Source organism: Ammospiza nelsoni, chromosome 15 (assembly GCF_027579445.1).
Source record: "Ammospiza nelsoni isolate bAmmNel1 chromosome 15, bAmmNel1.pri, whole genome shotgun sequence".
Classification (NCBI taxonomy): domain Eukaryota; kingdom Metazoa; phylum Chordata; class Aves; order Passeriformes; family Passerellidae; genus Ammospiza; species Ammospiza nelsoni.
The window spans coordinates 6,739,628-6,761,996 of NC_080647.1; the positions used below are offsets into that span (position 1 = coordinate 6,739,628).

Consider the following 22,369-nt stretch of genomic DNA (forward strand, 5'->3'; position numbering starts at 1 on the left):
GAGCATTACTATTGGTCAGATTTTTATTTCAGATGATGGCAAGGTTGGGTTTCTTTTTAATGCAAGAGTCATCTGGACCAAAAGTAACCACCTGGGCTTAAGCCCTTGTGATTAGAGAAAGCTCCCCCAGGCCAGGGCAGGGCACATGCTCCAGATCCAGCCCTCCCATCCCACCCCAGCCTGGGAGAAGCATCAGGGCCCTGGCAGCAGCTAAAGGCACCAAGTGTTCTGCCTCAACAGATGCACATTCTCCCACAAAGCAGAGCTTAACTTTTTTTTTTTTTAATCAAAACTCACTGGCTGAACCATTAACAAGCTATGAAGACCAGTGCTAATGCATTATACTCACTTAGAAGCAGAGCATAGCAACACCAGCTTAACCACACTGTGGATCTTTGTTTTCTGTCCAATTAATTGCTCCACAACATCCATCTTATCAAGATCCTTATTTTTCCAAACACTATTTCACATGTTTAAGATTTCAAAAGCATCTGTGAGAACACAGACAAACCAACAACTGCCTTATCTTTAAAAAGTAAAATTAAGGCATTCTGAACTGTTAGTTTTTTCAGTCTAGAATAACATTCAATAAATTTAGTGCTGCTTATGCTGAAATTTGCATAGATACACGAGGAAAGAATCATAACTGCACGGGACATAAAATAATAATAGTAATAGTAATAATAATAGCGATTTAAAAATAAAGCAAGACTTGTTTACCTATCTGACAATAAGCAGTCCAAGTTTCAGAGATCCTTGTCAATCTCAGTTCTTACACCAAAATAAAGTTTGTTTTTTTAATGCTCTGCAGAGTGAATATACAGATCAATACAAGTCTATGGGCAACTCCAGATTCTGATCTGCACAATAAGAGTCCCTTTACAAGAATGAATCTCTTGGTACATTCTTAACACCTCGATGCTAAAACCTGCTGCTTACAGCTGAAATTGATTGCTATGTGTTTTTTAAGTATTCTGAAATTAGCCAGAAAAAATACAAAGCAAAAAAATTCCTTTCAATTATTGCCTGCTATATTTTTGGGGGGGTGTAAGAGCATAAGAGTTCCATTATTACGAGGTGAGCTGTAAAAATAAAGTTTGAGAAAGAAAAAGAAATTCCAAGAGTCAACCTACAAGAGTGAATTATTTAAGTAACAATCTGCATTTAAAATTACTTAAGTAACAATCAGAACGGCACCAGCTGCTCTTCACATTGTTTGTTTTTTTTTATTTCTGGTGGGGGTTTTTGGTGGTGGTTTTTTGGTTTTTTGGCTTTTTGTTATTTGTTTTGGGGTTTTTTGTTAGCCTGTGTTATTAAATAAAATCAAGGATACAGGCATTCAAAATACAGACAGTGAAGAGAATCCCTAAGGCTGAAGCCATCTGGAACCTTCTGCCAGGGCCCTTGGAGTTGCACTGAGCTCCAGAGCCCAGGTCACACGGCACAGAACGTGGATCCCAGCTGCCTGAGCCGTGAGAACACTGCAGGAGACAGCTCTAAGATACATCTTTTCTAGATCACAGCAAACTCAAAACATCATTGTTGCACCACTGCTGCAAATCATTGTTCCTCCTGGCAAGCTGTTATAAAATATGCAAGGGTGAACGAGGTGGAAGTGCCTGCAATCTTAACTACCTTCTTCCACGGTTAAAATGTGAGCCAAGCAAATACTACATCAGCTCTCATCAAGTTAAAAAATGAATGCCCCTTCTCAAGGTATCACACATGTGCTCTGTGCATATTTACAGCCACACCACACAGCCAGGGTGCAACGCCCAGGCCTTTTTACATAAATATACAAAAAAAAAAGACGTATTTCAAAAATGTCTTTTTTCAACTTCTAAGTGAGACTGAAATATTAACAGCACAAAAGAGACTCCATGTGCCAGGAACCATCAACTTCACAAAGCACCTTCCTCCTTACAGAACAAAAATATACAAAAATATAACTCAGGAGATCCAACTCAACTGTTTGATTTTAAGCTTCTATTTTTAAAATAAAAGCGACCTTTGCACTGAGGATGAGTAAAGCCTCTTAATGCAAACCTATCTACTTTTGTCTAGTTTATCCTGTAGTCTTAAGGGCTTACATCTTTGAATGTGTCCAAGCCCAAATACAGAACCAAATAAAAAGATGAAAATATAAACTGCTATAGTGGCTCTGAACAACAGATGAATGGTTTCCATTCAAGGCCTCTGGCATCTCATCTATTGCACAGCACAAAGCAGAAACCCACCTCACATGAAAAAGCAAGCTTTGACTCTGCAGATTCCTGGAGGAGCAGAAGCAGTTAAAATATTTTCATTAAGAACTAACCCAGCAACACACACCTGGCCTTCTGTGAAGACAGGCAGCAGGTGAAAGCACAAGTTCCAGTATTTAACTACTTCAAAATTATAATAATAGAAAGGACAGCTAAGCAGAGTTCAGTCCCTCCTATCTATCAAGAAGTTAATTTCTGAACTGTCCTTCCATTTAAATTGATTCCTTTCAAAATTTTAGCCATCACCTTTAAGTTCTTGCATGAACTTGATTTTTTACAAAATACCTCAATTTCAGAAGGCACATTCTTCTATACCTTTTAGAAGAATGAATCACCCTGATTACTACTTCTTTTTTTTTAAAGCAAAAGGTACATTACTTTTCACAAAATTCCTCATTATAATGTTCTGTCCTCATTACACCAATTCCTGGAAGAGGTTGCTTACTACAGCTCACAACCAGGACACAAAGAAGTGAAGCAGCATGCTTATGCATGTTTAAAAGCATTTTAACATGTTTGACACTACCCAGTATGATGTTTCTCAGGAATGGGAATGTGCTTTTTAAAGGACACTCTCTACAGGAATCAATTTAGTACCTTTATAAGCTAAAAGGGACTACAATACTTCCTTGCTAGCTGCAGGGATGCCAACTGATGATTCCCAAGATTTTACTAAAATACATTTTTAGATGTTTTCAGATTCTGAGACACATGCACTGCAGTATGTAAAATACAAACCTACCACCTGCACCAACAAGAACCTTCTGGCTATGGCCTTACTTATCCAATTTCAGAATAGATGCCTAATTTAAAAAAAGGAACTTTTTTGTACACATTCTTTGGTCAGATTTAGTGATAAAGCAGTTAAATTGAAAGACGTGTGTAAAAACTGTTTGGTGGTTATTATCAAACAGTATTGAGTTGATTTTCTTTTGCCCACAAAAAAAATTAGACAATCCTGTCTGCATGAGTGCTCCTTAAACAACTGACTTCTGTTTCTCTTCCTTAAGTCATTGTGTTTAACAGAGGAAAAGCAATTGTTGGCTTTAACCTGCCAGTCATTTCTGCACGAAGACAGCCTCTGAAAACACACAAATTTCACAACAAAGCCTCAAACAAGCACAGTGGAAGACACAGAGGAGAGGTGTGTGCAGTTCTTCCCAGGCAATGGAAGATGTTGGTGCTCAGAAATAAAAATACTGCTGTAAGTGACCCAAGCAGTGTGTAGTGGTAGAGAACAGGAATGGTTATCTCTCTGCACTGAACAAGTACAGAGTAGTCTCCTGAATTAGCTATCAAGAACAGACACTGTGTGTGCTGCTTACCCTCCATCCAGTCCCTCAGTCCTACATTCAGCACCTTTTTCCCCCTTTCCAACAACTCCTGGCTAGCGGGTTCACCAAGTGTGCGCCTCATTAACAGCATATCTGGAGACAAAGATAGGCCTCTCCCACTGAGCTCAGCTCTCCTTCCCTGTTTCAGCTCTCAGATAGCAGCCTCCCTCTTGCCCCTGCAGCTGCTATCTGCCTTGCACCAAAAATTCTGCCTGCACACCCCAGGGCCAGCTTATAAACCTCCAAGTGTATTCCCAGCTGCTCACACCAGCCCTTCCACAGCACAGGCTACCAAGAACTCGTGCCTGCCAAAAGTCAGATCTTTTACATATAAAACCCAATGATTTTCAGTGTCTAAATGTTCCTATAAAAACTTAACTCAGGCTTATTCTGTGCAGCTGCTACAGTTAACCTGAGGGATACCTAGTAAGCTTTTCTCCATTCACAAAAGGGGAAAAACACAAAATGCATTTGCTACCACCCTCAGGCAGCATTCCTGCAGATCTCTGCCTCAAACCCAACAGGTTTCATGGCTGGGTTCCTCTTTCTCCCTGCAGCTCAGAGTCAGGAGCTCTGATCTAATTTCTTCCAGAAACAGACAAACAGATCTCACATCTCTCTTTCAGCAGCACAGCTTATTCATTTGCCTCTGCCCTGTGCAGAGTGAGTGGCAATCAGTTCCATTCTGCAGCAGCACAGGTTCTCCATGAAAGCAAAATTTAAAAATGCTTGCAGAAGCTTCTGTGCCACTGAAATAGAAGACGGCAAAATTACTTTCCTCAAGTGTGAGCTTGTGAACTCCCTGTTTTGAAGCACTATTTCAATATCATAAATTAACAGGTTATTTACATACAATAAGTACTCTTTGACAAATGTTTAAAAAAGCCTCTATAAATTCCTGCTCCAGCCTCTAAAATATCCCAATTGAACTCCAGAATTTCAGGGGAAAAAAGAATAGGTTGCTCAGAGTCCATCACGAAGAGCTGTTTCCACAAGGGAGCTCTTTAGCACTGAAACATATGTTCAGGCTAGCAGGGAACAGCAGTGGAACTGGAAGGCATCCTATCCATCAGTCCCAGTTTGCACATCTCAAACAGTGCAGTGCTTCACACACACTGTATAAAGTAATTTGAGCTCCTTCTTAGACAGCTACATATTTCTGCACTCAAACTCATGGAGACTATTTCTGCAGTGCAGTCACAGCTGACTCTTGCATTCAGTATAACACAACAGAAGGAGGAAAATATGTAATTCAGAATATAACTTATGTTCTCTCCGTCCTCTGACTTGTGACCAGATCATTTACGAAGGTCAGACGATAGAGTCTCAGAAGAACATAAAACAGAAGTCATATTTCTGTGACCAGATAATAAATAATATTCCTTGAGCCCTGAGGAAAGGCCATATCACTGCCAACAGCCAGATATCAGTCACAAGGGAACAGGGCAGTCCAGTTAATCAATAACTTCACATAAGGCCACCATTGTGTTTTTGGTCTGGGCCTGAACTCGCCAGTTACAGCCCAAATCCACAAGAAAACCACAAACTGCAGGATGTGAGGTTTCACAAAAATTGAGAATGGAAAAAATAAATGAAGAGTTAAGCCTTGCTTTCCTTTTCAAAAACTCTTTGGGCTAAGATTTTGGCATGAGCTCCATTTTCAGACAAATCTAGATAGATCTTGCTGAAACATCATCACTGGAAAATAAGAAAAGCTTGCAGGGAAAAGGGTAGGTGAGAAGACTGTTCTCTTTTCTCCATACTTTTACTCTAGCACCATTACTTCACCAAAAAAAAAATGGTTTAAGATTCTGCCCACTTACACCACAGCATGTGCTTATGTACAGAGAAATATCTATATTCAACAGACGATGGTGAAATTTATGTGATTTCAGAAAAAAATCTACTGGGTAAATCTATGAAAAAAGCCACAGAAGGCCATGAGGGCCATGCCAGGAGCTGCCCTGGGAGCTGGGGCAGTGCTTGCAGAGCTGCCAGTGCCACGCCTGGCACGCTGCCACCCTCCTGCCCAGGCACTCCAGAACAGCCACGTCCTGCAGGAAGGGTGAGAAGGGTGGGGTGGCACACAGGGCTTGGAGGTGCTGCAGCACCAGGACACAACAGGGCTGGCATGGAGCAAGATCCGGGCTCCAGCAATCCCTGGACACAAAGTCCTCACAACAAGGACACATCAGGAACTGTGTTCCCTCAACAGGACAATGAACTTCTCTTAGCCAGAAGGCCAGGAACATCAAACACCCTGCCAGGCAGCAAGGCTGCTCTTGAAGCCATTTTTCTTGTCCAACTGGATACACACTGTAAATAAATTCCTTCCGTAACTAAATTTAGGCACTAGTGTTTCAGTAATAATAGACACCTTTTACAAAGGTGCTTTACTGTACATCTTATTACCTTGCCATGCATGCCAAATACCCAAAATCAGATACCCAAATACCAGAACAGACTGGCTCACTTCCATGTTAACATGGCACTAACTAGACAGACTCACTTGATAGCACCCTATCACAATCTCAATCTAAAAAATACACTAAAAACATTAGGCTGAACATCCTTAATTCATGAAGTAACATACTAATTTTACCTCCTAGTTCATGAAATGAGAGTTTGACCCAACATCCAACAGAATGTACAGGTATTTTTCCACTGACCTAAACAGGATCACATCACTTGACAATTACAAGGCTATTACTTTTCATAACGTGCTCTTAAATATTTGTCTCCTTCTGTAGAGTATTTTGGAATAAAGTAAGAGCTATAAATGGTTGCACCAATTACTGTCACAAATCACCACCTATACATTATATAACAAATAGGAGCCAAACAGCTGACGAGGTTCCAGAGGAATCTGCTGCCAGAGTGGGGCTGAGATTCCTGCCATCCCCATCTTCCTAGGACAACATCCTGACTCCTGTTTGGACATTTGTAATCACAGCTCTTTGCAGAGCTCCACTGCAAACTGACAGACTAAATAATTCCATGTTTAAAAAAATGGCACAGAGAGCTACAAGCAGCCAAACACAATCAACAGGTCCTGTAAATAATTTCAAACCATCTATACTAAAGACAGTTTCAAAAACAGCACCTTACTTTCACAGATTTTGGCAAATCATTTATGCAATAGCATGATTCTTCCATTAGCACAATACAATACATGTGCATAATACTTTCTTGATATATTCTTGTCCATCAAAAGTGAACCAGTGCTGTTGGTTTTAAATACTTTAATGCTACAGACAAATTCTGAAATAAACCAACCCAAGGCACATATCTCAGCTACCCCTGCTCCAAAGCTCAAGTTCCTGTAATTCCTCTGCTTTCTAGGTGGTCCTAACTCCACCACATTATTTCCCTCAAGTGCTTCACTGGTAAACTGAGAGACTATGTATTTAATTAATATAAATCATCAAGAAAAACAAGAGCATAAAGCAGCCACTGCTGCACATACTTGGAAAGCAAGCCTGCAAAATGCATTCACTTGCCAGGTTTGTTTTTACTTTCTCTAAATCAAGAGAAATAAAGTGTTTAACAGCAGCAGCATTAGTAAAGAAGCCAGATTTTATATCTTTTACAGGCATGTTCTCTAAGACACAGAGAATCTGGCCTGGACCAGGAAGTTTTCCTGGCACAACTGTGGTTGTTAAAAAACCCAACAGAGGGAACATCATAAATACCAGAGCAGGTCTTGAGAACAAGTCTCCAACCAGGGAGTCATCACTGCTGTGAGGCTGTCTCTGCTCAAGGAACAGACATGATGACAGCCCAGTAACACTCATTATTCCATGAAGCCTTTACGCAATAGTTGAGCTGCACTTGTGATCATAATTACTATAATCAGATATTTATTGAATCTGCAGCCTGTTCCTAGAAAAGTTACTAATTTTTGAAAAAATATTTTAAGATTGTTTAAGGTCCAATTTAGAAAGCAGTGTGCTAAAGGCAGAAATAAAAATTTCTAAGAAGAAGCATTAGCAAGTTACAAGCAGCACAGTACTTTTCCTTTCCCTCGGCTATTTAATGTATATTAAATATGACTGAATGCTATGATGGGTATCACAGCCCCATTTATTTCAATTACTATTTACTAAAACTGTCAACAGTCAGATGCTCATTAGCACATCAGAATGTACACAGATGCTTATTAAACACAAGGATCTTCCTCAGCAAATCTGAGTACAGACGTGGTAATAACCTGTAGCATTACCACACAGAGCTCCAGCAGCAAAGTCGTTTTTTCATTAAATCACCAGTGTGCTTGCTGTCACTGCAGGGAGCAAGTTCATTCCTCAAACATAAGATACACTTGTGAAATATTTGACACAAAACTAGAAGAAATCTAGGACAAAAGAAATCCAGTTAACACTGGCATAACAAAGACTTAGGGTTTGCATCCAGGCACAAACATGGATTGGGAAAATGGTGTGTGCAGTGTGTCTAAAAAACACCTCTCCTAGGCAGATGGAGGTTTTTTGACAATAACTTTCTGTAAGTCAAGGATGATTTCAATTCACAGAAATTATTTCCACACCTTCTTCTGAGAAAATGAAAGGTGCAATACCAAACAATAAATACTTACTCTGTGACTTGTCACTTCGGAAAGCTGTGTAAATTTATTACTGATGAAAGGAGCCAAGATTCATAGCTCATGATAATTACATTTCCTCATTATCAAAGATGTGAATTAGTGAATAAGCTCACAGCACCAGTGAGCCCACTTACTTCTTAAACATCTCAAGAAGTTCTAGCTGGGAGATCTAGAGTATTCTCCTTTTTTCTCGAGGATGACCAACAATGTATTTGTACATAAACTTCATGGGTCAACAGTTATTACAAGTAGTGCATTACTCTGAGTAAATACAGTTTTAATCCAGGACTGTTCAGGAGGATTCTAAAATTCCCCCAGCAATGCTTTCTGTGACACACTTTACCTAAGTGTTTTCAGTTAGGATGTCTCCATCAGCAAGCTGCAGCCTTCAGTATAAGGGGTGCAGCACCATGGGGTTTTTTTTACTTCTGCCTAAACCTCGTGGTGCAGTGGAGAACGGCATGGCTGTACTTGCCTCAAACTCAAGGAATGAGGCAACAGGGACAAGAGGAGCCAGCCAGGCAGACTTGTTTACTCTCAAGGAGGCTCAGGGCAAACCTCATCATTCTCTACAACTCCTTTACAGGAGGCTGCAGTGAGAGAGGGGCTGAGGGCTGATCTCTTCTGCTGTGCCTGCAGCAAGGACCATAGAAAATGGCCTTAAGCTGGGACGGAGGAAATTCAGATCAAATATTAGAAAGAAAATTTTCAGGATTCAGGAGGTCAGGCCGTTTAGGGAGGTGGCAGAGTTGCTGTCTTTGGCAGTGTTGAAGAGGCTGGCACTGGATGATGTGATTTAGTGGTTTAGGAATTACAGTAGCAGTACGGGGTTGATGGCTGGACTTGGTGATCTAAAAGGTGTCTTCCAACCTCGATGATTCGATGGCTCCACATCCAGCTCACCACAACCCTGCAGGGAGCAGCGGCTGCGAGCCCCTTCCACGGAACTGGTGCAGGCTACCGTGCTCAGCAGGATGAACGGGGCGGGAGGAGCGGGGAAGGGGGACACAGAGCCCCAACACTGAGCGGGGCTCCTTCAATCGCAGAGGCGGAAACAGCCGCGGGTGCTGTCCCACACCCACAGCGGCGGCAGGGCCGGGCCCCCGCGCTGCCCCGCGGCCGTGAGGGGTAACCGGCCCCGGCCTGCCCGCCGGGCTCGGGCCCGGCCCGCCCCACCCTGCCCGCGTGTCCCGGGGGGCTCGGGCTGCGCGGGGACCGAGCGCGGTGATGGCCCCGCCGGAGCCACCGCCCCGCGGGGGGCGGAGCGCGGCCGCCCCTCGTTGCGCCGGGGCGGTGAATCACGGCCCGCCCGTCTCCTCCCCCCCCCTCCTCCATCTCAGCAGCGCCCTCAGCCTCTCTCCTCCATACAAAAGCAAAATGTCCGCCATCTTCACAGGCTGCTGCTGCCGCCGCCGGGCCGGACGGGGCCGCGCCGCGCCAAGGGCGGCCCAGCCGCGGGGCCGAGGCGGCCGGGGGGGTCATTACCTTAATGCAGTAGGGCGGCTCGTCGAACGTAACCAGCATGTACCTGTCGCCGCGGCTGGCGGGGTCCCGGGCCCGCAGCTGCGGAGAGAGCGGAGAGAAGCGGCGTGAGCGGGGCGAAGGGGGCGAGGGGGGCGGCGGCTCCCCCGGCGCCGCGCACTAACCTTCATGAAGATCTCCACGGCGCCCTTGGCGATGTCCAGGTAGCTGGTGCCCAGGTACGCCCGCTGGTTCATGGAGGCGGACGTGTCTATGAGGAAGAGGAGGATCGGCATGGTCCAGGCAGAGCCCCGGCCGGCGGGCTCCCTGCGGAGGAGGCGCGGCGCTCGCCCGCGGCTCGCTCGGCTCTGGCGGCGCTGCCCGAGCTCGCCCGGACTCAACTTCTCTTCCCTGAGCCTCCACCAGCACCATGTGACCAGCGCGCACGCCATTGGCTGGCAATTATACCGACATTTGCATATTCATGGCGGCGCGCGCGGGGCGGGGGGAGGGAAGGGGGGGAGAGGGATGGCGGCGGGCGCGCGCGCGCCGCACCTGTCACACACACACAGCGCCCGCCCCGCCCCTCTGCGGGGTCCCCCGCCCCGCGCTTCAGGGGCCGCCCCGCCCGGCCCCTCGCGGTCGGTCCTCGTCCCGATCCCGCCGTGTGCCCCCGGTACCCGCGGCTGAGTCACGGCGCCACCGCCTCACCTCGGTCCGCGCTGCCCTCCATGGCTGGGGAGTATGCAGGAGCTGTGTGCTGGTTCCGGGGACCCGAGCGAAGCCGCTCAGAGCTCACCCGATGACATAATCGGCCCCGTTCCTGCTCTCCAGACGTTTCACTCAAGCACTGAATCCCCAATCCCCATATGCGATCCTTTCCCGGGTCAGATAACATCTCCCACAGGCAGTGCCTGGATCTGGCCGTCACACACTGACAGGGCACCTCAGTGTACCTGGATCAATGAAGGATGCCAACAAACTAATCGTGGCAAAACTGAAAATACATAAACCCTACACTATTTCCTATCACTCAGAAAAATTCAAAACAAAAATTCTGAAAGGAGGGATCACAGACTCAATTGGCTTGGAAAGTCTCTCTGAGATCAAGTCCAGCTGATGGCCCAACACCACTTTGTCAGCCAGGCCATGGCACCGAGTGCCACATTCAGTTTTCCCTTAAACACCTCCAGGAACGGTGACTCCACCACCTCCCCGGGCTGCCTGTTCTAATCACCCTTTCTGTGAAGAAGTTCCTCCTAATGTCCAACCCAAACCTCCCCATACAGTTCAAGGCCATGTCCCCTTGTCCTGCCGCTGGTTGCCTGGGAGAAGAGCCCAGGTTGCCCCTGGTTACAGCCTCCTTTCAGGTAATTTTGGAGAGAAATAAAGTCCTCCCTGAGCCTCCTCTTCAAGGTGTCCTGCTCCAACAGGCCTGGCAGCCGCCACCGACAGCAACCAGATAAGGGGAAGGAGGCTGAGGAAGTATTTAGCACTATGTGCACTCATGAATGCTTGTTTTCTTCTAGGAGCGAATCCAAAACACACAAAAGAATCACTGCCAGCATGTATCTTACTTTAAATTAATAAAGAAACTGATAATATTTTCCAGTGCTTTTAAATTCAAAGGCTTTTTCCACGGTTTTTTTTTGCCATTCATTTCAACAGCAGGCAGAGTCAGTTTCAGTTCTCACTCCATTTTTGTGAAGCACTTGGACAATACTGTTGTTGCACAACATCACAGGTGAATTCTAATGCCCCATTACAAAGCATTACAAAACACAAATGTTGGTAAAGATACCATTTTGCTCAGAATAATCGAGAGATGTAAGCTAATTTGATTCAGGCATGTACTCATCCCTTTTGTTGCCAGAAAAAGCCCAACACCTGCACAGAGGACTTGCCACATCTCCATATTGACTTTAGAAAGACTATTGTCTTTTAAAAAAACCTCTGCAGATATTTTTCAAATAACATTATCTCATTAATTAATTCTATTGAACCAAAAGTAGGTAAGTTAAATAGTTGAAAAAGAATCCTGTCAAACATGGAGACTCCATTCCATTATCCAGGCCCTCCATAAGTTGTGCATGTGTATCTGCAATTAAGGTTTCTGAATTTTAACAATCATAGCAGAAAGGCCAGGAGGGATAAACAGATAAATATTTTTATGCAAGTCATTAGTGCACATGAATGGAGCCAGACTGAAACAAATGGGATTTGAATCTCTATAGATAAGATAAAAATGCAGATACTGTATTTTTGTAGTGCTGCATGTTAGCCTGGAAAGATAACTCCTGGTCAGGAATGAATTTGCAAAGGCCTGAATGGAAACTGAAGGATTGGTAGAAGATGCCACCTAACACCGCCAGGTCCTGGCACGGGGAACTCGATGAGGCCACCTATGCATTGCTCTCATGGCAGCCAGATGAGCTCAGAGACTCCTTCTGCCTCCAGCTGACCTCAGCCAATTCCAGCTGGCAGCCCAATGCCCATGTCCTGCAGCCTCCCTGACTGGCTCTATGAAATGCTAAACAATTACAAGTTCATATCCTCACCGTTTTTTTTATAATTCCAGACCACCAGATACCTAAAAGCTGCTTCTTTGCTATCCAAACATAGTATTTAAAGGTCAAGATGAAACTCTTGTTTCCCAATTCACAGGCTGACCTTTCCAAGGGCAGCAGCAGGCAAGCTTCACATACTCTTCCTCTTTCTCTCTTAAGGATCTTGTTTTTAGATCCTGCTCCAGCTGGACACCACAAGAGTTAAAGTCTAGCAATCTTCTAGGTAAAATGCAAGACATTTATTTAGTTTAATGAGACACTTTTTGTTCCTGAGATTACAGACACCATGGTTGCTAACATGCATGAATACAGCTAGAGTGGCTTTTACTCCTCCTCCATACAGTTTATTTTTTCAGTGCTGACTTTCTGGCAGCTGTGGCAGTGGACATTTATCATCTCCATAAAGTTTAAACTTTTCTTGGTTTTTAATTGAAAATATGCTCATCTACTACATTTCTTCAGCTGCAATAGTTAAAGAAATTGTCTTTATGGGGAAATTAATCACCACAGGTACAGCAGGTTAAGCTCTCCTATAATTAAATATTTTGAAATAACTTCTGTGTAGGTATTCTATCCCATAATAAAAAGGAACAGGATTCTGGATTGCTAATTCTAGTCAATTTTTGAACCAAACAGATCAGTGTTATTTTTCCCTGTTGTGCTGATAAAGTATTATTTTTCTGTTTCTTGTTCTAACACAGCTTAACATCGAAGCTGTTGCCTCTAACAGGATTTTAGCACTAACAGTTTGTTTCTTAACACTTTTACATTGCTTCACCTTACTTTTTTCTCACCTAGCTGCCTTCTGCCCTGAACAAGTAATACACCTGTGAGACAGAAGCCATGCTGCTTTAGACACTGAAGGCACTCAGCTTTGGCACTGATTAGACACCTGAATTTGGGGCACACTGGATACATTAGGCAAAAATTATCTACTTAAAATCTAGATCAACAGCTAAACCCTTCAAACCTCCCTCTGCTGCTGTGGCTCCCTGTCTTGGTCACGTAATACAGCTGCCCTGATGACTTTTTGCTTAATTTAAAACACTTCCAGCCAGAACAGAAATGGTCACTGCTAAATCACTGCAAAAATACAGATTAATCCATGCTGGGAGCTGGGAGGTATGATCCCTATCACACACAAAAAAAGAGGCTGTCACCACATCTAAGGGACTTATTTGGCACCACACAAGGTCTATTTTTCAGTACCACAGTGAGAATTTAGAAGGGTTTAGCTCTTAGGCAATCATAGATCTGTGTTGTCCCTTTCAGAAAGGTGAAATCCGCTGTTAACTTAAAGAATTTGTGTGCAGCTGGACCAGGATGTGGAAGGTAAGAAATTGTTCTAAATAACAGCTCCTTCACAGTTATATTCAAGATGGCAGAAGCTGAGCAAATTCAAGTCCTGTGATATTGTGTGTGCTGTATCAGGGCAAAATATTCTCCCCTGTCAGTAGTTAGCTGCTCTTAAGCCACACTCTAGAAAAGGCCAGGCTGCTTCTGCCAGTGCGTCACACAGCCCCTTCTGGAAAAACAAAACAGAAAAAAAACCCCCAAACCAACAAACACAAACAAAACCCCCAAACCAGTATTTTCCAGGATATTGCTCAGCAAGACCTTTTTTCTTTTTTCTATTTTGTAACTACACTACAAACTTCCACAAAATTGTAACTCATCCTTAAAGATTTCTGCCCCTTTCACTTGCTCTGTCTCCTTTCTGCAATGATTCCACTCAAGAGTTTGGGAGCCTGATTCAAAATTTGCCTTTTCACTGCTTTTCAGGAATGTGGGTTTGCAGATGGGAGGACAGTAATGGAAGCTGAGGAGCAAACCCTGGCCACTGTGAGCCATCAGACTTTGTGTAAGTCTCCGGTGCAGACGTGCACCTGAATTTCTTTTTCCAAGCTTCAGCAAATTCAGGAATTCCATTTTCAGCTAAAATATAAAGAACAGGCTATGGATACATGCCTTGACTGCAGCACGTTTTCTGCTGATTTATTGACTGTGCATAAATACTGCACTATAACTGTCATATTTAACTACAAAAAGAGAGAGCTCTATGCTCAGGAAGATAATTCAGGGCAACTCTGAGGTTTTTCATCTGTCTTCCATGTACTTCAGAAAAAGCAGCCACTTAGCAAAGGGGCAGAGTCCAGCCATCCTGATTTTCTCCCCTTCTCCCTCAGATGTGTTAACCCTTTGCTGTGCACAGTTCAGCAAGGTTTCCTCTTCCTGCAAAGTTTTTATGCAAGCACAGCTAATACTGCCCAGAGTCCAAAGGTGAAAGCCAGATCCACAGCCTGCATAACAGCAGACAGTTTAATTTCCATTTTGCTTAAAAGACCAATGAGAAGGGGATGAGGAAGTGATTGGTTGCCTAAGATGGGGGATCGTTTTGCAATACTGGTAGATAAGCAAAATTCTGACAAAATGTCTCCGAGGAGGCATGAAATGAACCCACGAAGCAGCACTTTGAACAGCGAAGCAAGCCAGAACAGATTTCCAGATAGGCAAGGCTTTCCATATGAGAACAGGTTTCAAAGTCCAAGAGTCTCGCCAAGGAAGAAACAACCCTCAGAATAAAAGTTTGAAAAATGTTCTGGCTGCTGAAAAGGAAACTGAAACCTTCTCCTGTTTAGCAAACTGGAGAATTGTGTTACTCTAAACCTCAGAAGATAAGAAAAAAAAAATTAAAATTGTGCACATACCTATGCAGGGAGATACAAAACCGAAAGTGTGTGCTTCAGCCTGGTGCATGTTTGTGATCCAGCAGCAAACATCATCAGATTAATGGCCCCAGCCCCAAGCTGCCATATGTCCTGCCAAGTTCTCCCCTAGGAAAGATTTATCATCTCTTGCTGATAAACACTGGGAGACAACAGAGCTTGTTCTGTGGGGTAAGAGAGAGGGATTTGTGGCTGAGACAGGAGCCCTGCATCAGGCAGTCAGAGCCAGGGAAGCAGGGGCAGGGGATGCTCCCACTGTAGGTGCATTTGGATTGACAGCCAGCCAAGAACTGCGTGAAATTCCCTGTTACTTCCTTTTACTGGTCTTATGCTAAGTGTTGCTAAGCTGTACCTGGGAATCAGGCCAAATCAGCTTGGGATCTTGGGATGAAAGGCATTAAAAAAAAAAAAAAAAAAAACTAAACAGAAAAAAAAAATCCAGAGTATTACCAATGTGGAAAGCAACAATATGAATTAAATTAATGCACAAGTGGTAGGATTTGGATTTTATTACATTCTACAATGTAAAATATAAAGACAGACTAAAAACTTGCCACTTCTGAGGAAAACTACATCCTTCTGCCTGGGTTCCTGTGAGGAAGAGTCGTAAAAGCAGCATTTCGTTACCAGAACTGAAACCTGAAAATACATATGTTTAAATAGACTGGAGCCAACAGGGACTGGTTGGGAGAGTCATTTTACCAGGCTGTGCTACACAGATCTGTGCCACCAAGTGAGAAGTTCACACTGTTCCATCTATTACCTATCAGAATTTATTTTATGGCAAAGAATACTCATAGGCTGGGGACCTGCTCTGAACTGACAGGATTTATCATAAAGCAAAAGCCACACTTGGCTGTTTCATTTCTGGACACAGTTATGATTTTTTTACTATATACATGGCTTGCCTGCAACAGAAATTCTCCCTTGCAGAGTTCAAAGTATCTCCCACAGAGAAAGTTTAGCTAACCTGACTGCACTCCACATGATGCTTGTGCCTGATCCAAAGCAGATCAGACCCTGCTGGAAGCCCCAGCCCTCTGATTTCAGCTCAGCAAGTCACCTTTCACCCCTCACCATCATTTCACTGCACTGGGAGCACCCACTGTCCCTCACTGCCATGGCACCTTGTGTCTTAAAAAAAATTTGGGGACAGTTTCCAAAATATTAATGGGACACCACTCCATGGGATGTTAACTCTGTGCTCAGGGCACCTAAAGTAACTTGCTGGTCCCAAACAGGAAATATTATCATTTAGGGATGAATATTAACATTTCCAACATATCCTTAACAGATCATCATCATCTTACTGAAAGCAAACACTTCCATGAAGGGAGTATGTTTATCATGATTTAATTGTTTAATTATAATTGCATTTTACTGTAAGCAATTTTCACAAAATATTTTTTTCTCCCAAAGGTATCCCATATTTAATCCTAAAGACTATTTATCATTAAAGAGAGTTACAAAAGCAAACAGAATGATCTGCTTGGAACACAAGGTGCCACGTGAGCTCTCGCTGATTCTATTACAGACATTCACCAGCACTTTCCATGGTTTCCTACCTTGGTTGCCCCAGTTGAAGAAGTGCTAATTTTGTTTTTTTCACTATTTAAAAAAAAACAAAATCGTATCAGCCCTGCCCTGTAGTTCTTACCAGCTAATTTCAGCCATGATCTAATGAGTGGGTGGTAACAAGAAGAACGAGGCGGGACAGGATGGAAAGGCCCAAGCAGCACTGGAAGCTTAGCAGGAAACTCAGCAAAAAGCAAGTGCATGGGAAAATGAAACAAAGATCTTTTCATTCTTCAATATATATTTTTATAAACATATATTTTTAAAAATATTTTTTTTTTAGATAGACAGTGATGAAGAAGTGAAAGCTCCTCTCCTGATATATCTGGTATCTTGTTTGTAAGAAACAATTTTCCAGGAAGACCTTAGGCAGGGACACAACCTCATCTTTTGAGAGCAGCTCTCTGTGTAGGGGCATGGAAAGGAGAGATGGCAGGAGGAGACAGTGCAGGGCAGCAGCACTGCCAGCAGCACACAGCAGATGGGAAATCCAAAGAACTGAGACACAGCAGGAAGCAAGAAGTAGGTGTACAGAGTCTTGAAGAGTCAGCTCGAATGTGACAAGGTAGGAAAAAAGGGCACAAGGTGGAGGAGCTTTGTGACTTTGCCAGACTGAAGGGACAGCAAGGTGCTCCCTGCAGATGGCTGTGCTCAGATCTGGAGACATTTGCATTTGTCTCTCTCAGATGGAGTATTTGTGCCAGATAGGAGCACAGAAACTTCAAATAAAAATGTGCTCTCTTTTACTCCTCTGTCCCTTCAGATTTAGACATAATAGAAGACACTGTGCTTATTCTGGCCTAAGTAGAATAAAACAGCCCCACTCTCTCTGGAGATGCTGTGTCCTGGTAGTGCTGCCGACCTTGCTCAGTACAGACTGAATTACTGAACTTCCTGAACTCTCAGGTCCCAGTTTTGTCACTTCCTCACACTCACTCAATTTTTGTATATTAAGTTGGAAGGTTTCTTGGCAACAAAGGAGAACTTCAAACCCAGACACTTCTGTTTATTTGCTGCATTCTCTTTCCTAGTTTTGTACATGAGCACAATCTCAGACTGGAGGAGATTACAAGAACAACATTTTCTCCCCCTTTCAGAACCTTTTGGTAATTTCCAAGAGCCAAAAGCTAATTATTTTGGCACAAAGAATCACCAAAGAAACCTTTAACCATGGCATTCCTGTATAGGGTTTCCTTGACACTTTTGTCTGAATGGAGAAAAAAAAGAGAGGAGTAATAAAAAGCTCACATTTATCTTTTTTGAGATACAGAAGGTTCACTGCAAGAAGAAATTAAATAGACAAAGGCCCTTCAGGTTGGAAAAAAAAGATGACTGCAGAGGAAAATGATGGCAGTCTGTAAAACCGAATGGAGAAGGTAAATGCAGAGTAATTGTTCACTTTCTCTTGCAGTACAAAAGCTGAGGGGGCATCCAACAAAGGCATTTAGCAGCAGGTTTAAAACAGACACACCCAAAAGGAAATACTCTTTCTTACCATCCATAATTGCATTGTGGCACTCAGTGCCTCAGGAGGTTGTGGAGACTGAAAATGGATTTTAAAAGGCATTAAAGAAATTCATGGGGGGCGGTGTGATCAACAGCGAATAAACACCGTAGCTTTGGTGAAACTTTTGTGCTTTCAAACCCTTCCCCCGAGCTGGGAGGAGGCACCAAGTCATGATGATTCGGTGTGTGGCCTTTTCCTCCCTCCCTGAGCGCTGCTGGCTGTTCCTGGAAGCAGCGTGGCAGTTCCTGTTGTTCTGTGAGCCAGGTTTGCACATCACTGAGAGCAGAAATGTTCTCTGCATTCTCCTGCCTGACTCTGACTTCCAGCAGACTCCCTCAGAGATGCTGCTGACAGAGCTTTGCAATCCAACCCTCCCCACATTTTCCCTAGAGCAACCACACTTATAATTGTGCAGAGAGAGAATATTGTGTTAGCCCAGCTTAAACCAAAGAAAGTTTTAATCCTATGTTTTGGTATTTAATTGTAGCATTTATCTCATATTTAAAGGGTAGAAAATGTAGCTACCCCCATTATTCATCAAGATGCTTGTCAGTCCCAAATAATAATTCAGTACGTTCTACAAAATAAAGAAAGACAACCAAACAACTGGTCTCCATAGCCAAGTGAAAGTAATGATTTACCTCAGACAGCAAGAAAAACCAACCAACCAAACAGAAAAACCAGAAACTCCACCCTGAAGTCACTCAGTTTAATTTTTACAAAACAGTATCTGCAATAAAAGATTTTATATTCAACATTCATATAAAGGACGAAATTTTCCAATTATGATTATGCTCACCCTTTTATTTAAAAACCAACTGTAATAACACCAGTTCTCATCCAAACATTTTCAAACTTCAATTATTCCCTATTCAGCTAAACCCACTGTGTTTGCAAGGAAAATCCAAGTGAACAGGGAGTTTGTGCCAGCCCTTTCCCATGTCACAACACACACTCTGCATCACCACGAGCCAGGGACAGGCAACTTGTCCCTTATCCCCAGCAGCCCCATCCTCCTGCCACCCCCTGTGCCATCTCCCCTTTCCTCCCAGCACACACATCCTGTTCCCTCATTTTACCATCCAGCAGAAAAGCAGAGGAGAGAAGAAAGCAGCAGACAAGGAGGAAGGGAAAAGGGAAAGAAGGAGGAAGGGAAAAGGACATGGTGGGTAATCAATGCTGGGTACAGGCCTTATATATGTATATTGACAAGAAATGTAATTAAAAATTCAAGGGGGAAGACCTCAAAAGCCTAGTGACAGTGTGGCACAGTGGAAAGCTGTGATGAGCTGCTAGTGGATCAAGGTTTCCACAGCACTTGTATTCTCAGTTTAGGAGCAGGTTAAAATGAAAAATAGAGGCAAGTGGTTAGACTTACACTAAGGCAGGGGGATCCTGAGTTGTTCAGCACCCCTGGTGTTTTGGGTTCTCTGGGAAGGGAGTCACTGAGACTGGACTGTGCCCCTCAGGGGTTTGTATCTCAGCACAATGCCGTGGGGTTTCCAGCTAAGTGCTCACAAAGCCTCTTCCCCTCTGCACTTGCTCAGGTCTCCTCAGTGCTCACACGTTAAGGAACACAGAAAATAAAATGCAGGAAAATGGATAGAGACAAGCTAAAGGAATAAACCTTTGAAAAGGAGTTATGAAAAAACCAGCATAGATCAGAAGGAAAACAAGCAGAGAGAAAAACAGTTCTACAAGGACAAGGTTCCTGCTGTTTTGAGGAGGAATCACTATGATGCAAAATACATAACTTAATGTGTTGAAACCATAAATTACCCTTTGATACACATAACAGGAGCTTACCTGAATCATGTCTCAGGAGAACAATCAGCTGATAAAACTAAAATCACCACAAAAATAGAAGTTAACTTTTTAAATTCAGAAATTAGCACTAAAGAAAATATTTAGCCATCAGACTGCTTAAAAAACAGAACAGTACATTATCTCTTAGTGTATCAAGGCAGAACACTTTAACACTTTAGAGCAGTGGTAACAAAGGAAAAATTAGCCTCAGCTTTCCAAAGACACTTTCAGTGAAACACAGACGTTTCAGTTAATGGGCTTTGACTGTGGGTATTTTAGCTCTAGGCAGTCTCACCTGGTGCACTTTGAGCTTAATTCTCTGAGGTATCAATCACTCGAAACTCCAGATGAACTCAGGAATATCAGCAGCTGATGATAGTCAGAGTCAGGCCCAGCTGTATCAAAATGGTTAATCAAAGAGGCATTAAAAAATGTGAATCCAGCAAGGTTGTGGCAACCAGGGGTTCATGTACTCAGAGGGCAGCAAGATCCTAAATCTGATGATATTGCCTGACATCATGGCAGAGCAAAATACAGAAAATAGAAAGACCTATGTCCTGATAGCGATAGCCAAATATGTTCTTTTCCAAATGCAGCACAAGCTGCAACATGCAGCACCCCTGCCTGAGGAAGAGTCCCAGGGGTGAGGAGCCAGCAGGACAGCACCTGTAGCCATGTGGGTTGTGGCTCCTGCAGGGAATGCAGTTAGGGCCGGTGCATTCCTTGCTAATTAAATACAGTCCTAGGCTGCCAGCCAATTACCCCTGCAACCCTCCCAGGGCCACGTTTGCAAACCTCTGGTCAAATATAGGATATGTGGAACACTTGAAAGGTAAGTAAACTCAAATTTAAAGCCTTACTGTATACCAGCTATGACCATAATATTTTTCTTACTTGTTTACTATTTTCAAGTAAAAGCAGCAAAGGCTGTCTGGACTCTTCCCATTGCTTGCAGAGACTCAGAACTCTCCCATGAACCTTTTGCTTCCAGGCTCTGGGACTGGCACAGCCACAGCACCCCCAGCTCCCTGGAGCTGGTGATGTGGCAAACAGGAAGGGCAATAAAATGAGGTGGGGCAGTGCTTCAGCAGCACCATGGAAAACTGCTGCACTTGCTGTGAGTGTAACATGGAGACTCCTGCAGTCAGTGCAGCTCTTTGTCAAAGTGCAAAATGAGAATCTTATCTTCCCCAAAGCTTTCCTTGAAACACTAGACAGAGCTGCCTGTGTGCAAGCTTTATCCTCAGCTGCTCCTTTCCCAGCAGATAGGCAAAGGAGTGTGATCTGATTTCAGAGGCCAGGGCTGCACTCTGCCTTCTGCCTCCAAACAGAGCTTTTCCCTAACACCATTAAAACAAAGCCAGCTCATCTAAGAAATAGGACCCTGTAGACAGTGGACTTCAGGGGTTTGGTGACAGTTCTTACTCACTGAGGTTTGTTTTCTGGCCAGAGCCTAATCATGAGTTTTCCAGTGGTACAGAATATACACATAACTCAGCAAGACAGCTGGCAGTGGCCACATCCCTCCAAAATCCAGTGATGAGGATTAAACAAGCTTGGTTAAAAACCTCGTTTTGTGATTACTCTGCAACCGAGAAAGCAGCTGGGAATGATTCTGTCACTACCAGGTCTTCCCACACATCCTGCTTTCATCTTAATTTTTATTCATTGGAATATGTAAATTTCCTGTGACATGGGCTGGAAATTGCTTCTACTGCATTTCCAAAAGACATCAGAGGATTTCAGCATCAGTCACTGTGTCACATAGGCCATTAAACAAATTTTAACGGACAATAGTGGAAAAAATTTCTGAACCAAGAACTAGCACAACAAACATACAGAAAAAGTCAGCTCTCCCCCTGGAAACACTATTGTTGTTGCTGTCAGGGTCAATGAAACTATAAGCAAACTGTTTCAGCAAGCCCAGCAGATTTGTGTGTGCTAATAGTCCTCATTGTTAGTGCATAAATATTTTAAGAACAGTTAAAATCAGAAGTAGGCAGGCCTCAAATACAGCAGCAGAACAAAAACTCTGTTGGCTTGAATGGCATTGAGGCCAATCTGCTGCCTCTCCAAAAGTGTCCCTTCCTTTCCGAATCTTGGGAGAGAAGGACAAACAGGTCAATTTTTGCAAACTCAATGAAGAAAGCATGAATTTCTGCCCTCAAAGGCTAGGGACTCTCTGCTGCTCCCCCAAGGGGACCCAAACTTTATCCAGTCCTTAAGCCATCCCAGATGTGTGCCCCAGAATCCTGCAGAGAAAGGAAAGGAAGTCCCATAAAAACCAAGTATCACCATGCTGGAAGAAGATCTCCAGATGAGCCTGGACCTGGTCTAGGATCATAACAAATGGAAACACTTCTACCAGCCATGGCTATGGGCATGTCATACATCTCTTGTCATAATTAAATTATTAATTGGCTTGAAAATGGAGCCTTTTGTATCTTAGCAAAAAACTAAAGCAGGGAGCATAACCAACCAGCGAGACTGAGCAACAGAGACACTCCTGTTACTGGTGTAGTTGCC

General features: G+C 43.5%; 1 protein-coding gene across 2 annotated transcripts in view; it reads right to left on the reverse strand.

The window, feature by feature from the left end:
* The window catches only part of LOC132080012 (integrator complex subunit 6-like), a 49,802-nt gene extending 29,748 nt beyond the window's left edge, over positions 1–20,054 (reverse strand). Inside the window, exons 1-5 of one of the 2 annotated variants that reach the window (XM_059482969.1) lie at positions 19,980–20,054; positions 19,844–19,880; positions 10,374–10,618; positions 9,848–9,933; positions 9,687–9,764 (exon numbers count right to left, since the gene is read on the reverse strand). In XM_059482969.1, coding sequence (XP_059338952.1) covers positions 9,687–9,764; positions 9,848–9,933; positions 10,374–10,560 — 351 coding nt within the window. In that variant the 5' untranslated portion in view covers positions 10,561–10,618; positions 19,844–19,880; positions 19,980–20,054. Of the gene's footprint in view, positions 1–9,686; positions 9,765–9,847; positions 10,069–10,373; positions 10,619–19,843; positions 19,881–19,979 lie in introns of those variants that run through there. The other variant, XM_059482970.1, reaches the window with a different exon arrangement.
* Between the last annotated feature and the right edge of the window lie 2,315 nt (positions 20,055–22,369).